General features: G+C 42.6%; 2 protein-coding genes across 4 annotated transcripts; one reads left to right on the top strand and one right to left on the bottom strand.

The window, feature by feature from the left end:
- On the bottom strand, positions 1-11,030 carry RNF146 (ring finger protein 146). 3 transcript variants are annotated; one of them, XM_027631813.1, is made up of 3 exons: positions 10,937-11,030; positions 5,406-5,550; positions 1-1,768 (listed from the first exon to the last, which is right to left on the bottom strand). In XM_027631813.1, exon 3 carries the CDS (start codon positions 1,765-1,767, stop codon positions 709-711), a length of 1,059 nt encoding a protein of 352 aa, XP_027487614.1. In that variant the 5' UTR covers position 1,768; positions 5,406-5,550; positions 10,937-11,030; the 3' UTR covers positions 1-708. The 3 variants fall into 3 exon arrangements, with proteins under 3 accessions (XP_027487614.1, XP_027487622.1, XP_027487629.1); XM_027631821.1 differs by lacking the exon at positions 10,937-11,030 and adding an exon at positions 10,081-10,516; XM_027631828.1 differs by lacking the exon at positions 5,406-5,550 and having other exon boundaries at positions 10,937-10,980.
- Positions 10,294-11,325, top strand: LOC113941295 (basic salivary proline-rich protein 1-like). Its single transcript, XM_027632460.1, has one exon. The coding sequence runs from the start codon at positions 10,294-10,296 to the stop codon at positions 11,323-11,325; it is 1,032 nt and encodes a 343-aa protein (XP_027488261.1).
- Positions 11,326-13,768: the final 2,443 nt, after the last annotated feature.

Below are 13,768 nucleotides of genomic sequence, written 5' to 3'. Positions count from 1 at the left end.
GAGATTGTTACTGATAAAATGTAGTTTTATTAAATTATAAATTCTGTAACAAAAACAAGACAGATCAAGAAAGACCTCAAAAACAAAACTACAAGGACTAGATGGCAAAGCCAGAGAAAAAGCCATGGAGAGTGTGTAGGATTTGCAACACAAGTTAACAGCATTTTTACATTTCCATTGAAAGAAGGTAAATGATTGCTCTTGTCTAGCAAAAACACATTTTAACTCCAAACTCACATCTATTTTCTCACATTAAATTAAGCATCCTGCTTCACACCCAACACCTTGCCTGATTCCACATTGCTTTAGTGTTCTTTTCATACATCAATCCATGCAGAAAGTAGTAAGACACTTAATGCAACAGTCAGGTAATGAAGACAATTCAAGTTGTACAGTAGATATACATTGGCTAAAGAGGGATAGAGTATCTCCAGGGGAAAATGCTACAAAATAAACACAAGACATTCTCAAGAAAACTGGGCATTGCTAAGTAGCTTTCAACCCATTAACAGGACAACCCAGTTTCCTACGGTTAAGAATCTTCCAGCTGAGACATGTTAAGAGACTCAAGTTAAAACAGGCCAAATCTGTTTCTCCCCTTCACCCCACCCTCCCACCAAACACACTGCTAGGTTTGAGTGCGATGCCAATGTGGACAGAAAATTTACAGAAAATTACAAGCGAGTTTTTTTTCGCATGGCTCTAGATTTAAACTTCAGTGACTGTGCACTGTCCATCTGGCCTTCTAGATCTTACACTTGTGTTTACCACCCCACCCCCTGCCACTGGTCTATCTGCTCCTGACTGGCTTGCACTGGCGTTCAAATGTCTCTGCTGGACAGAGGATGGGCGTTCCTGAATGTGGGCAGACACATCTTCGCTATCGCTGCTGGCATCCGATTCGGTCTCCTCAACAGAGGTGTCAGGGACTGGCACCCTACCAGAAGATGACGATTCGTGGTCTTCTTCTCCCTCTCCCCTATGACTCCTTTCAGCCATACTGTCTCCATTTATTTGCAAGTGGGCAAAAGAGTTCTCTAGAGAATTGCTTGTATCAGGTGATGGCGTTGAAGGACTCAACAGCTGACCATCCAGTGATGGCAGGGGCCTCACAGAAATGGGTGCTAGAGGCTGCACAGCCGCAGCCCCCGGAGTCAGTGTGCTGTCTGCACCATCAGCAGAGCTCTCTCTTGCCAGGTTGACAGTGTTAGTGTCACAGTCCAGCCTCAGCCCAGCCACTCCCTTCTTTGGTATATCTATTATGTCCCGTTTTATTTTTCTGCGACGTCCATGCTCATTTCTCCTATACTGTACCATATTTTCAAGATCTGCTACATATAAAAAACCAGCAATGAGCATTTCAGTGCTCTTTTTACCCTTGGCAAAGGCATCTTCCAGCTCTCTGCTGGTACGTTCATCATACTGCCACCAACCATTTCTACCTTCATAGTACCAAGCATATTCTCCATTGCCTCTGCTCGCTGCTTTGAGTTCTTCAGGTGACAATAAGGTTGGCTTGTCAAGAAAATCCTCAGGAATCTCCTGCCGGCAGAGTGCACATCGTTTCCCAAGCCAAGAAGCTCCCTTCACACACAGATAGCAGAAAACATGTTTACAAGGCAGACTTACAGGATGGACACATGTTTGCAGACAGATAGCACATTCGGGGACTGGCAGGGAAGGTGCTGCATTAGTACACGACTCATTTGTCTTCCTGTTTGTGGGAAGCATGTTGATCGAATGATCTATTTCACCACAGCCAGCCATCCTGCAGAAGATCAAAGAGATTTAAATCAGTTTATTGTGTCAACTTAAACTGGCACCTTGCATCACATTTTACCTCAATATCCACAGAATGAGACACTTACCTTAATTTAAGGTAAGTTACCATTTATGAAGCTCAACTCAAAAAAATATTGATAGGTTTACATTCAGTTTCCTGAAGTGACAAACTAAATCAAGTACTGGGAGAATTTCTTTTGCTGATCACCAATCTTTTTTCTGTTTAATTTTCGCCATGTTAACATACCAAGTTAGAAGACAAATTTTGGAATTTCCTCTATTCATTTGCTGAAGCAGTGTTGACTAATAAACCTTCAGCCAACCAGTTATTTTGGTGCCTCCTCAGGAAATTTAAATAAACTCTGATTCTTTCCTCAAAAGGTGACCTAGCTGCAAACATTGAACTTAAAACAATCTCTCTTTAGACTACTGGTGATCACTCATTTGATTAAGGGATTGCCTGAACAGTACCTCAGACTAGGTACACACAGTAGAAAATATGCCTGGCAGCAGCACCCAGGTGAAGTATTCCCCCACTCTGTTTCTTAGTTCCCATGCACCATGGTATGTTATCCCTCAAACTGGGCTCAGAACCACCACAGGGCTGCAGAAAGAACCTGACTGGAAAACTGAGGCAGTCTTTTCAAAAATACCTTGGATTCCTTCTTCCTAAACATCAAGAGAACTCCCCGATATATCTGAGTGCCTCTTAAAAGGAATCACTGCAGACCAGCAGAAGCAGCAGTATATTCCAGCAGACACACAGCTGTGACTTGACTGGCTTGGGAAGTCATTCCCTTTACTTTCTCTGGCCATATCTTATTTCTGTCATTAAATATGATTTTGTAAGTGTAAGAGAATGGATAATGCAAAACTGTGTCACTTTGGCATTGTGTAGGATTTAAGTAGTTGAAAAATTCTAGCCTAAATATGCAAATGTCTTCTCAACTACATTTTTGCCATGGCAATCTTTCACAGTCTGTTTCATGGTAATTTTCCTTTTACTTATTAACAGTCAAAACCAAACACCAGATATCAAATGACAGAGAAGAATGGGCTTTGCGGAACAGGGCCTAAAAAGGTGCCTTTTTTCATTTAAATTCCTAAGGAACTTTGAGACTGATATTCAACAAAACAGCCTTTCAGTGAAAGTAGTCTTTGTTGTACAGGCAGCTAGGAATAGTTAATGCAAAACTACCACAGGCATGTGGGTCAAAAGGGACCTTTAGAGGTCATGTAGTCCAGTCTCCTGCCCCACATGGCACCAACACCAGTACTATATTAGATCAGCCGTGGCTTTGTCTAGCTGAGGTTTTTTTAAAAGGGCAAGGATGGAGATATCACGGCCTCCTTGGACAGTCTGTTCTAATGTTACACACATTTCTAGCACAATGTGTTACCTCAAGAGAAAATGCCTAGCTGTAAAAGCCTCCGCTGCTTTAAAAATCTTATAAATACATGCTAAAATTTAAAAAAAAAAAAAAAGCTTCAGTATCTGTATTTAACTTTACAATAATGTATTATATGCTGTTTACTTAAAAATATATTTTTGTATGCTGTCTGTTCCCTTCTATCACTACAATTTCCTCTTGAAAGATCAATGCCTCTTTAATCCCTTTTTATCAAATAATTCTTTTAAAAGCTCTACGGCTCAAATACTTTTTCCTGAAGTAGCACATAATTGTATGCACCAGTGTTTCAGTTTTCTATCTGAATTTCTTTCTCTGAGATTAATGACAAATCTGCATAGTAGTTCTTAAATCAGCAAGCCAGATGCAGACACAGCATTACCTACCAGCTGGTAACTATGTTTTCACTCCACAGTATACATCTCTATGTGAGATCCATGCTAACAATGTTGTGAACAAGTCACTTTTTGGAAGCCTCACGCTTTTGAGGTTATATTTTTATAATAAACAGATTTTTACAGCAAAACTAGGAGTTTATAATGAGAAACTTACTAGAAAAGGGGGAGAAGAAAATCTACTGAGATTTCAGAATACCCATGAACACAACCCAACCAGTATTTCTCAACAGAAGAGCTGACAGAAATCCATCTATTGATTAATTTGCACTAACCATGGCTGAGGTAAAGGATGTGTATTTTCAAGTGCCCCCATAATGAGATACTACTGTGCAAAAAGGCACAGCAGCAGAGATTTTTACTTCCATGTTACAGTTTTACAAAAGGCTGCTTCTCCCTGAATATCCTTTATAAGGTTATCCTTTTCAGATGCAAAGAAAAGATTAGAACAACCTGTAGGTAAGTAACTTCTATAAAAGTCACATATCATAATTAAGATTTTGGAGGTGATTTAAATGCAATGCAGGGGTTAAAAAGGCCATGTACTTTGACTAACAAAATTCTGGTGGTGTGAGCTAAACTAAAGGTAATCTAAAACAAGAGTTAAAAGTTTTCACCTATTCTCTGAAAGCAAAAAATTATAACTCTTGAACTGTGCTCAATCAGTCACCCATTAATTTTAGGGATCTGTGATTTCTTACTAGATCAAGACAATAATGCAGGATATGAAAATGAATAAATGCCTTATCTTGAAATTCCTACATTATTTTTAAAGACTCTAAGGAAAATGTTAAGTATAAAATGAATAGAGCTGGAGGAGCAAACCCTTATCTCTAAAAAAATGCTACCCAGGAACATAAAACTCTTAAAAGATAAGCACAACTGCAGTTGCATGTGCTCAGAATGCAGGACAATTACGCACTTGAAGATTCCTATCAACTAAACTGATGCTGTCTCACTTCTTGTTTTTAAAGGAAGATCCTAATTAATCCTTTTTTGTTTACCTTTTTAAGTATTTAATCTAGGTCACAGAGTTTGTTTAAAAGCCAGTATGAGAATGCATATGTACATAGATTTTTACTGAAGAAGTAATCCTTCAGAACAGAGGAAAAAACCATCTAGGACTGCTATTCTGCTACATTATGCCTGTGGAAGCACTTTCATTGCAACTACAGGGTATTAAAACCTAAACAAAACTGACTACACAATATTTTTCCTGAAATTAAGGGCAGTATTCTATAACAAAGTTCAATCAAAATATCAGTTCATATCAGAACTGTTATCAAACAGGAAAGCTTTGTTTTTTGGAGGACTGGGTTCCCTTAAGACATTCCTGGCAACACAGAAAACCACATTATTGATCAGTGAGGCTAAAAATTAATTAAACACAAGGAAAAATTCTAAAAATAATTGTATTTGAAGGATCCTCAATTCAGGTATAAATAAGGGAACAATAAGCACCTGAGCTCTGCATTTAACATAATACAGCCTAAAAACCAACTGAGAAGGAATCAGTCCGCAATCTTGCCAGATCCAACCCACCTCTTTATTATTCTTTTGTGAGTTTTTATTTTTAGTACTAAAACATACATTTAATTTCAAAGCTATGGGGCCTTCATCAATACACAAAGTATGGAAGAGGTGATGTATAACAACTACAAGAAAACACCCCAGGCCTTCTGGAAGGAAAGGTAAGTTCACACAAAACCACCTCAAAACTGAGTATGTTTTCATTTCATTCCAGGCAAATTCTAACTGCAACTAAACAGTCCATCAAGGAGCTGACATGTATAAGTCCATTAACAAAATGACAGCTTACTTTTTCTGAATAATTTCTACTGAAGCATGCCACAAGACTAAAATGTCCTCTCTTCAGACGTCTCCAGGTCCTCCTTCCCAAGGCTGGCTCATTCCTGACTTGTCCTGCCCAGTGGTACACTACAGTGTTTCAGCTTCTCTGCAAACTAATGGAAAGCAAATAATACCACCATTACAATGTTGTCCAAAGGTATAAGCAAGCAAAATACAATGCCATGGTTCTGTTACAGAAAAGAAATTACTATGCCTTTATTTACTTGATGCAGGCTATTTTCAATAAGAATATCATCAGAATTCTGTTTTATTTTTTGCAATAATCAATTTTGGCCCACAGTTTTTGTTTTCATGTCTGGGTTAAGCAAATTATCTTTTTTTAAAGTATTATAAAAGGAAATTATTTTTGATTATAGTAAGTTAATTGCTTATTTCCATGCAGTGACCATGTACACAAAAGCAGAAACAAGACCAAAGTTAGGAGTATGTTATGTTTATGCAAATTTAACCTCTGATAAATGACCGCTTATATTCAGGCAATTTAAAAAGTCACAATGGCTTCCTAAAGCTGTTTATAAAACTATCGATATATAATTCTAAAGGACAGCCTAGACTTGTGTGTTGTCTCTTAACAGGGACTACTATCAGATGCTTAAGGAAAAAACAGCACATGCAAACAGCTGATTTCCCCTGGGTCCTCTCCAGATTTCAAGGCTCAGAGCCTTGCATCCTTGTCCTCTTTTACAGAGATCACACACATTCATTTAATGAATGAACATCAGAACCATTCAGCACTTTTTTCTTTATAAATCTACATATGTAAGTCCTCAGACCAGCCTATGAATAAACTCTATGACCTAGATTTGATACTTAACAGGGCAAACAAACAACAACAAAAATTAATTAGAACCTTCCTTTATTTCTTTAAAACGTGCTGAAGGGCTCTGAGGTTCATCAGTGGAAAGGCATGCAATCTCTGAAAAAGAGGACAAGGATGTAACTCAGCCTCCACACCTCTGAGGTGATATACCCCTCTTCAGGGTAGCAGATAAAGTCAGTCACATACATTTGGCTTATGTCACCAACCAGAGCGAAGTCGTTTCACAAATATATAATAATCACTGGAAACCAGTAGGGAAGGGAGACCATCAAGATTTCACTCTTGCATTCTCACACCCTAAACGGGAAGATCTTGATCTAAAAGAACCATTTTCAGGGAATCCTCTGTAAAAAGACTGAGGAGTCACAGAGTTGCATCCTCCTTCTGGACTGTAGCTTTCTGGATGATTCTTAAATTTTGAACTACAATTTCCAGTTGCTGCAAAACATTACATACAGGAATGATTTGAAGCAGACGTAAGAATGTCACCTCTTCAATTTCAATTTGTTCAAGTAAAGAATCATTTCAGCATAAACACAGTGCAGATCAGATATGTAAGAGTTGAGTAAAGTCAAGAAGTGGTAAGTCCCTGAAAGAACATGGACCATTATAGCTTTCTATGCTATAGTCCTTCAGCAAATGATTGAACATTTATCATTAACAACGTAAGAGTGAAGCAGTCAGATGCCTTCAGTGTAAGAAGCATTATTCAAATATGTTATTTACTTTATAGCTGAGCTCCATGTAATGTTCTGTCCAGATATTTTTAGAAAGAGCTCCTAAGGAAAAATGCAAAAATTAACAAGCCTATCCACACCTTTTCTCCCCTCATCATTCTAGCAGCTTTCCTTTCTTCACACGTCAATCTGAAATCAAGAGCTGCAATCGCGTTAAAATGATGGCTCTACTAATCCACTGAGACAAGATACTATGTTTTCTACGATCAAAGGCACAGTTGCAACAAGCTTGATGCTGTGGGTGTGGTGTTCAGTCCTTCATCTTGGAAGCCGGCTTTCTGTTACTTCGGTAGGTATCACCTGAAGCCTTTTATCTCCTACCTCTCACAATCCACTACTAGAGGTAGCACATCATAAAACCAAATGTTATGTGGAGATGGCTGAAAAACGTTGGGTCAGTTCTGGGAGATTTCTCAGGAAATAAAAATGCATGCAAGGTACGTAATTATCCCTAGAAGAATCCAATTAAAGCAGAATTACAGGATTGTGGTAGAGCAACTTTCCAATTGCTGCACAGCTCTTGAAAAGAACTAGTTCACACACTGACATCAGGTAACCCCTGTGTTTCATGACATGGTTATTTATTTAATAAGCCAGTCTTGAAAATTCTACTAAACAAACTGACAAACACCTGTGGTTACACACGTGCCCCTTCCTGCATGATGACTTCTCCTTTGAAGTCAAGTGGGTAAGAGCTGTGCTCTATACTTAGCGACTAATTTTCTCTTTTTTCCTGTTAACAATCTCTGCAGCAACCTGCAAGTATCCCTTCCTAAAGCCCTGCATCCTATCACCTGTTCCGGAATATCACCTACTTCGAAACTTTAAAGATGCAACAGATGAAGGACAAGGATCAGGAGCAAAAATTCAAACTGGGCAACATCCCTTCCCAAACTGAAGCTCAGACAGCATGTAATTGCTCTCTTTGTCCCCTTGAATGCAATTTTAAGATCTTGAAGTGCTGGACTTCCCACCAGACCTATCTCCCAAAATGACTTCAGGTTCTCCTTAAGAACAATGTCAAGTTTTTACTAGGCTAAGATGGAATGAAACCATTTCTCATCAGTTCAGTCAACTGCGCCTATCAAATTAACATGCCCAGTAAGTTATCAGGCCCAGCACAATTTTTCAACTTTTCTATTTAAAACAGCAAAAATTTAAAAAAAGAACAACAAAACCAGAAACATACATTTTTAACAAGCTGGCTCCTAAATGTTGATGATGAGTTACCTACAGTCTTAAACCTCCTCTGTAAGTAAAATCTTAGCGTTTTAAAAACAAACAAGCACAAGCAATTGGTAAATTCAGCTAACATCAGCTTTTAACCAAACCAAACAAAAACTATTATTTGAGTCCTACTTCAAATGACAGCTAATCACACAAATTCAGCAACTCCATAGAGATTACTCTAAAACATCTATCACAAATTCACCATTTCCTCACTTGAAAACTCCACAGCTACAGTATTACTTTGTAAGAGTAAATTCTCTTCTGTAATAAAATACTTGGATTTTTTTCCATCAAGCTCCCTAATTTGTAACTCAGTTACGGGAGGGTAGAAGGGGGAAAAAGATCCCTAGAATTCTGCCCTTCCCCCCAGGTCACCGGGAGCCAAACAGTGGGGGAAGAAAGAAGGTGGCTGGTTTATTTAACAGGAAAAATTACTCTCCTATATGAAGGTCTGCTACTGTCAGTATAGTATCAGCTGAAGGTACTCAGTCTTATATCAAGTACTTTTAAAACTGTCCCTGGCACTGGACAGCACAACAGATAAATAACCTGTTTCCCGTTCTTGCCTACTTTTCTGTATCCATTTCTTAAACTTAAGAGTATCTTCAGGAATTGTTGATTGTGATAAGGCTTGAAGTTGCCTGTCAATCCTTATTCATTATTACACATTAATAACCCCCAACATTTATTTGTATATTTAGAACTGAATCACAAAGGAATAGTCAAGTGCAGAAGAGTCAATCGTTTTAGTATTAAAATGCTACATATGTATTGAAAATGAGGTTCTTCTCCTATGCTACAATCAGAGCACTAATATTGAATTTTGAGCATAATTATTATTTTTATCTATTTAACAAAGAAAAATGTTTGTTTCTCAAATAAAATCAGTGTGCAAAAAGTGAAGCAGAGACTGGTTCATCCTAAGTTATCAATGCTTCAGAAATTAAAGTAAGTACATTTCTTCCTATACATAGACTTGATTAACATGCACAGAAGACAGGCGAAAAAAATCAATTTCAACATAAAGACTTTACCAGGAGACGACTTTTCAATAGGCTATAAAAATACTGCAGTTCCAGCTCTCTAAATAAATGACAATTCAATTACATCTAAATTGATGCAATATATTTTGAAGGAAACAAGAACAGAACTTTTTCTTTCACTTAGTACAGATTTTGCATTACAGCAATTTAAACAACCGGCACTCTGATACACTTGTAAAGAAACCACAGTTTTAACCACACAAAACCATAAAGAAAGTTCTTGCAAAAACAATCAATATTTAAAATTTACTCAAGATGACCAAATGAAGATTAAGATTTCACTGTGCCTTCAATACCATTACAAACTGTAATTTTTAGTAGTGTGTTTTTAGAGATGCTTCAGAATCTATTTTTGAGTAGTCCACTGTCCAGAGGCAGCAGTTAACAAAGCAAGCAAGACAGGATTTTTAGTACTACAACCCTGACAAAACCAAAACGTTTTAAAGCTCTTCTCCCTACTCCTCCTTGAAATTTTTTAATACGTACTTGCATACCACACACCAGTAACAAAACCTACAGTATTTCTCAGTCGTAACACAGAAAAGTTGTACTAAAATTAACCCCCCCTAAGTTTTAGTTGGTTTTAACTATTTCACCATTCCGACTGTCTTGTTCCTACGAAAACCTCCCATCTACTTCATATTTTGCAACGATTTTTCAGCAGCCGCAACACGTATCACGCCAAACGCGGGACCCATTTTAACATTCCGAAGGGATGCAAATCCAAACACTTGAGCAGTGACCGTCAAGCACAAAGGAACAAAAGCACTCCCATTAAGAACACTTAGTTACTTGTCTTTGGGTGCTCCGCGCTGCGCTCCCGCGACTGTCCGTGTGTCCCTGCGGCTCCGCTCAGCCGCCGCCGGCAGGGATCGAAGCCGGCCGGACACAGTGGTGGCACCCGGAGGAACGGAGCTACACTAAAGCGCTGCACATCGCTCTGGGAATTAGGAGCCGCGCCGGCTCGGCCAGGGGATTCCGCCACGCGTGACGCCGCCACGACTAATGCTCGTGACCTATTTTACTGCCCAACACAACGAAACCCCCAAGTCACAGAATCAATCAGGTTGGAAAACGCCTCCGAGAACATCGCGCCCAGCCCAAGGCAGGGCGCGCAGCTCGCCCCGCAACGGCGCCGGGGCGCCGCCTCCCACAGGGACACGGCTCCGCGGGAGGGACCCAGCTAGGCAGGAAGGACCGGGAAGGTTCTGCCTGCGGCCCCGGCCCCTCCGGGGGGATTCGGGGAAGGTGTATGGGGAAGGGCTCCTGAGGAAAGCTCCGCCGCCGCAGCCCCGACAGCCGGCACGTGACCCCGCGGGCGGGGCGGCGGTGGGTGACACCCCCCAGCCTCCCCACCGCCAAAACAATACCGGGCAGGGCTCTGCCCGCCCAGCGGTCACCCCTCGCCCCGCTCAGCGCAGCTCCGCTGGCCTTTTGTTCGGGGCACGCAACCGCGCGGGGAGGCCGCGCCGCCCGTTCCGGCTCGGCCGCTCCCCGCCGGCGGCGGGAGGGGGACGGGGGGGGGGGGGCGCAGAGAGGCAGCGCCGGCCCGGCCTCGGGCGGCGGCGCAGGGGGCGCTGTCGGAGCGGCCGTTGGTGGCCGCAGCCGCCGCCTCCCCTCGCCCGCTCCACCGAGCGCGGGGACTCACCCGCCGGGCCGCCGGCCGGCCCGCGCCGCTCTGCTGGGCTGGGCTCGGCTGGGCTCCGCTGGGCTCCGCCGCCACCTGCCGCTCCCTCCGGCCCCTGCCGGGACAGCGGGACGCGCCAACGTCACGCGCGGGACGGCGCAGCCGAACGCGCCACTGTGACGCGCGGGGGGCGGGGCTGCGAGCGTGAGGCGTCACGTGCGCAGCTCCGCCCCGCCCCGCCGGCGTCATGGCGGCCTCGCTCGGCGCAGGCCTGCGGTGTAGAACTTCGCCTCTTCTGGGGGCTGGCTCTGGCTGACGCCAGCTGCCCTCCAAAGCCGCTCTGTCGCTGCCCTCCAAAGCCGCTCTGTCACTGCCCTCCTCAACTGGGCAGGGGAGAGGGAACACAGTGAAAGGCTCCTGGGTCGAGATCAGGACAGGGACAGATCAATCACGTGTTGCGTCACGGCAAAACAGACTCGACGTGGGGAAATTAATTTACGACTGTCAAATTAGAGCAGGATGATGACAAATAAACCCGAATCTTCGAACACCATCCTTCCTCCCCTTCTTCCCAGGAAGATTTCTAGTTTCCCACTCCTGATTTTCAGGGTGCAGGTGTTCAGGAACAGCCTGCTCCAGTGTGGGTTTCTCACAGGGTCACAAGTCCTTCCAGCAAACCTACTCCAGCATGGGCTTCTCTCTCCATGGGTTCAGGTCCTCCCAGGAGCCTGCTCCAGCGTGGGCTTCCTAGAGGGTCACAGCCCCCTTCGGGCACCCACCTGCTCTGCTGTGGGTTCCTCCAGGGTCTGCAGGTGGATCTCTGCTCCCCCATGGACCGTCTTGGGCTGCAGGGGCACAGCTGCCTTACCATGGTCTGCACCAGGAGCTGCACAGGAACCTCTGCTCTGGCACCTGGAGCTTCTCCTCACACTCCTTCTTCACTGACCTTGGTGTCTGCAGAGTTGTTGCTCTCACTTACTTTCAGTCCTCTCTCCACTGAAGTTGTCGTTGTGCAGACTTTTTGCCTTCTTAAAGGTATCCCAGAGATGCTACCACCATCGGACTGGCTCAGTCTCGGCCAGCAATGGATCCATCTTGGAACCGTCTGGCACTGGCTCCATCAGACACAGGGAAAACTTCTGGCAGCTTCTCACAGAAGCCACCCCTGTAGCCTCCTGGCTACACAAACCAAATACACCCTCCAGGGGTGAAAGGTCTGGAAGTGGTGGGAGCCTCAGTGTGTGTATTCTCTGGAGCTCTCTGTCCAGAAAGTAGACAGGCATGCTTCCTAGGTGTTCATCATTCAAGTGGCTGGTGGCAGCACTGGGGGAGATGAACTAGCACAGCTCTGCCACGCTTCATTAATGTGAAGACAGATTGCAGTTGAGCCTGTTCCCACTGATCAGGCCAGAGGGTGGATACATCAGGAAGCATGAAGAGTTGCTGCCCTTTCCAGGAGCACATTCTGCTCCTCATTTGCCTGGAAATTTTGACGGCTTGACGGTCAGGTGAAGTTACTGCTCCAGCTTAACCAGGCCAGTGACTTGTGCTGCTGTGAGTTGCTGGGCCATGTTTGGGTGGCTGTAGAGGTTTGGATGCTTTGGTGGCCTCCCACAGTGAGGGTGACCCAGATGTAACTGCAGGGGGTCAAACTGTCCCAAAGCTGAGCTGTACCCTTAGATGGAGTGCAGGAAGGAGGCTTATGCTGCCTGCTGTTGTCAGGAATATTTGAGAAGTCTGCTGTATTAACTTTTGCATAAACCAGAATCGAAACAGTAATCACAGTAATCCATACATAATTTAGGCTGGAATGATATTCATTTAAATGAGGAAGGAGGGGCTTTGTATCCAGGTACTCATTGCACGGAAATGGAAAACTAAATGTTTCAACATGACTACATGTGTAAGCTGTCTAGGAAAGGGCTTCTTAGACCTAAAGTTACTGTTGGCTGCACTTTTGGATTTTTAACATCCAGAAATCACAAGCATCAGAGAACATAAAAGATGAAAATTCTAAGAATACTAAATTCTAAATGTAATCAGGAATACTAAAAGAAATGCATTTGGTTAAATCACTTTCTATTTTCTAATAGTCTAGAAAAGCCTATCCATTAAAACCTCTGGTTTTAATGAATGTGACATGTTTGCATCCAAGGACAAACATTTACATGGTAACCTATGCTGCTATTTAAAGAGATCTGTGTGAGGCTGAGTCAAAGACTAGAGGTTAGAGAGAAGGAAAGGTCCCTTACTGGCAGTGTGTGCTCAGCAACAATAGCCTTAATCCTTTACTGAAATTTACAGGAATCCTTGATCCTGTGGAAGCTATTGAGGCCAAATTCCTGTCACTTTCTGTTAGAATCTGACCTAAAAAAGGAAAGCAGGCTTGTGCTCTTAAGGGATCTAAAGAGTTCAACCAAAGCTACTCTCACTGCATGCAGTTTTTTAAGAGAACCAGCACCTTGGAGGCTGTACTTAGTATAAAAGAACTCTGTGGCTGTGTTTGGGTAAGTTTGTGACTTTCACTGCAACTGTAGATCGACTGAGAAAATGTGCTAGTGAACGAAAGATTTTATTTTACACTCCATGAGTTATGGAGCAAGCGTGGCAGTTAAAGGAATATCCGATAGTGCCAAAGCTAGTAACCAAAGAATTAAATGCATTGTACCTTACTAGGCTAAAGAAAGAAGGAGCATGGAAGGTATCTAGTTGAATAGATTAGAATAAGGGCATCAGAAATGATCTGCTTAAGTTCTGTTAAGATTATAGTTCTAAAATGTTACCTACGCTATTATCAATCCTTAGTAACATCTCTTATTTCAGTCAGAATGGGTATTATTTAAATATCCTTTT

This window comes from Corapipo altera, unplaced genomic scaffold, assembly GCF_003945725.1.
Source record: "Corapipo altera isolate COAL_440 unplaced genomic scaffold, ASM394572v1 2b, whole genome shotgun sequence".
In the NCBI taxonomy this organism is placed as follows: Eukaryota; Metazoa; Chordata; class Aves; order Passeriformes; family Pipridae; genus Corapipo; species Corapipo altera.
The sequence above is the reverse complement of the archived record's forward strand: the minus strand, read 5'-3'. Positions and strand labels throughout refer to the sequence as shown.

Coding starts and splice junctions, on each gene's coding strand:
- RNF146 (XM_027631813.1), bottom strand. CDS start 1,767: ATGGCTGGCTGTGGTGAAATAGATCATTCGATCAACATGCTTCCCACA.
- LOC113941295 (XM_027632460.1), top strand. CDS start 10,294: ATGCTCGTGACCTATTTTACTGCCCAACACAACGAAACCCCCAAGTCA.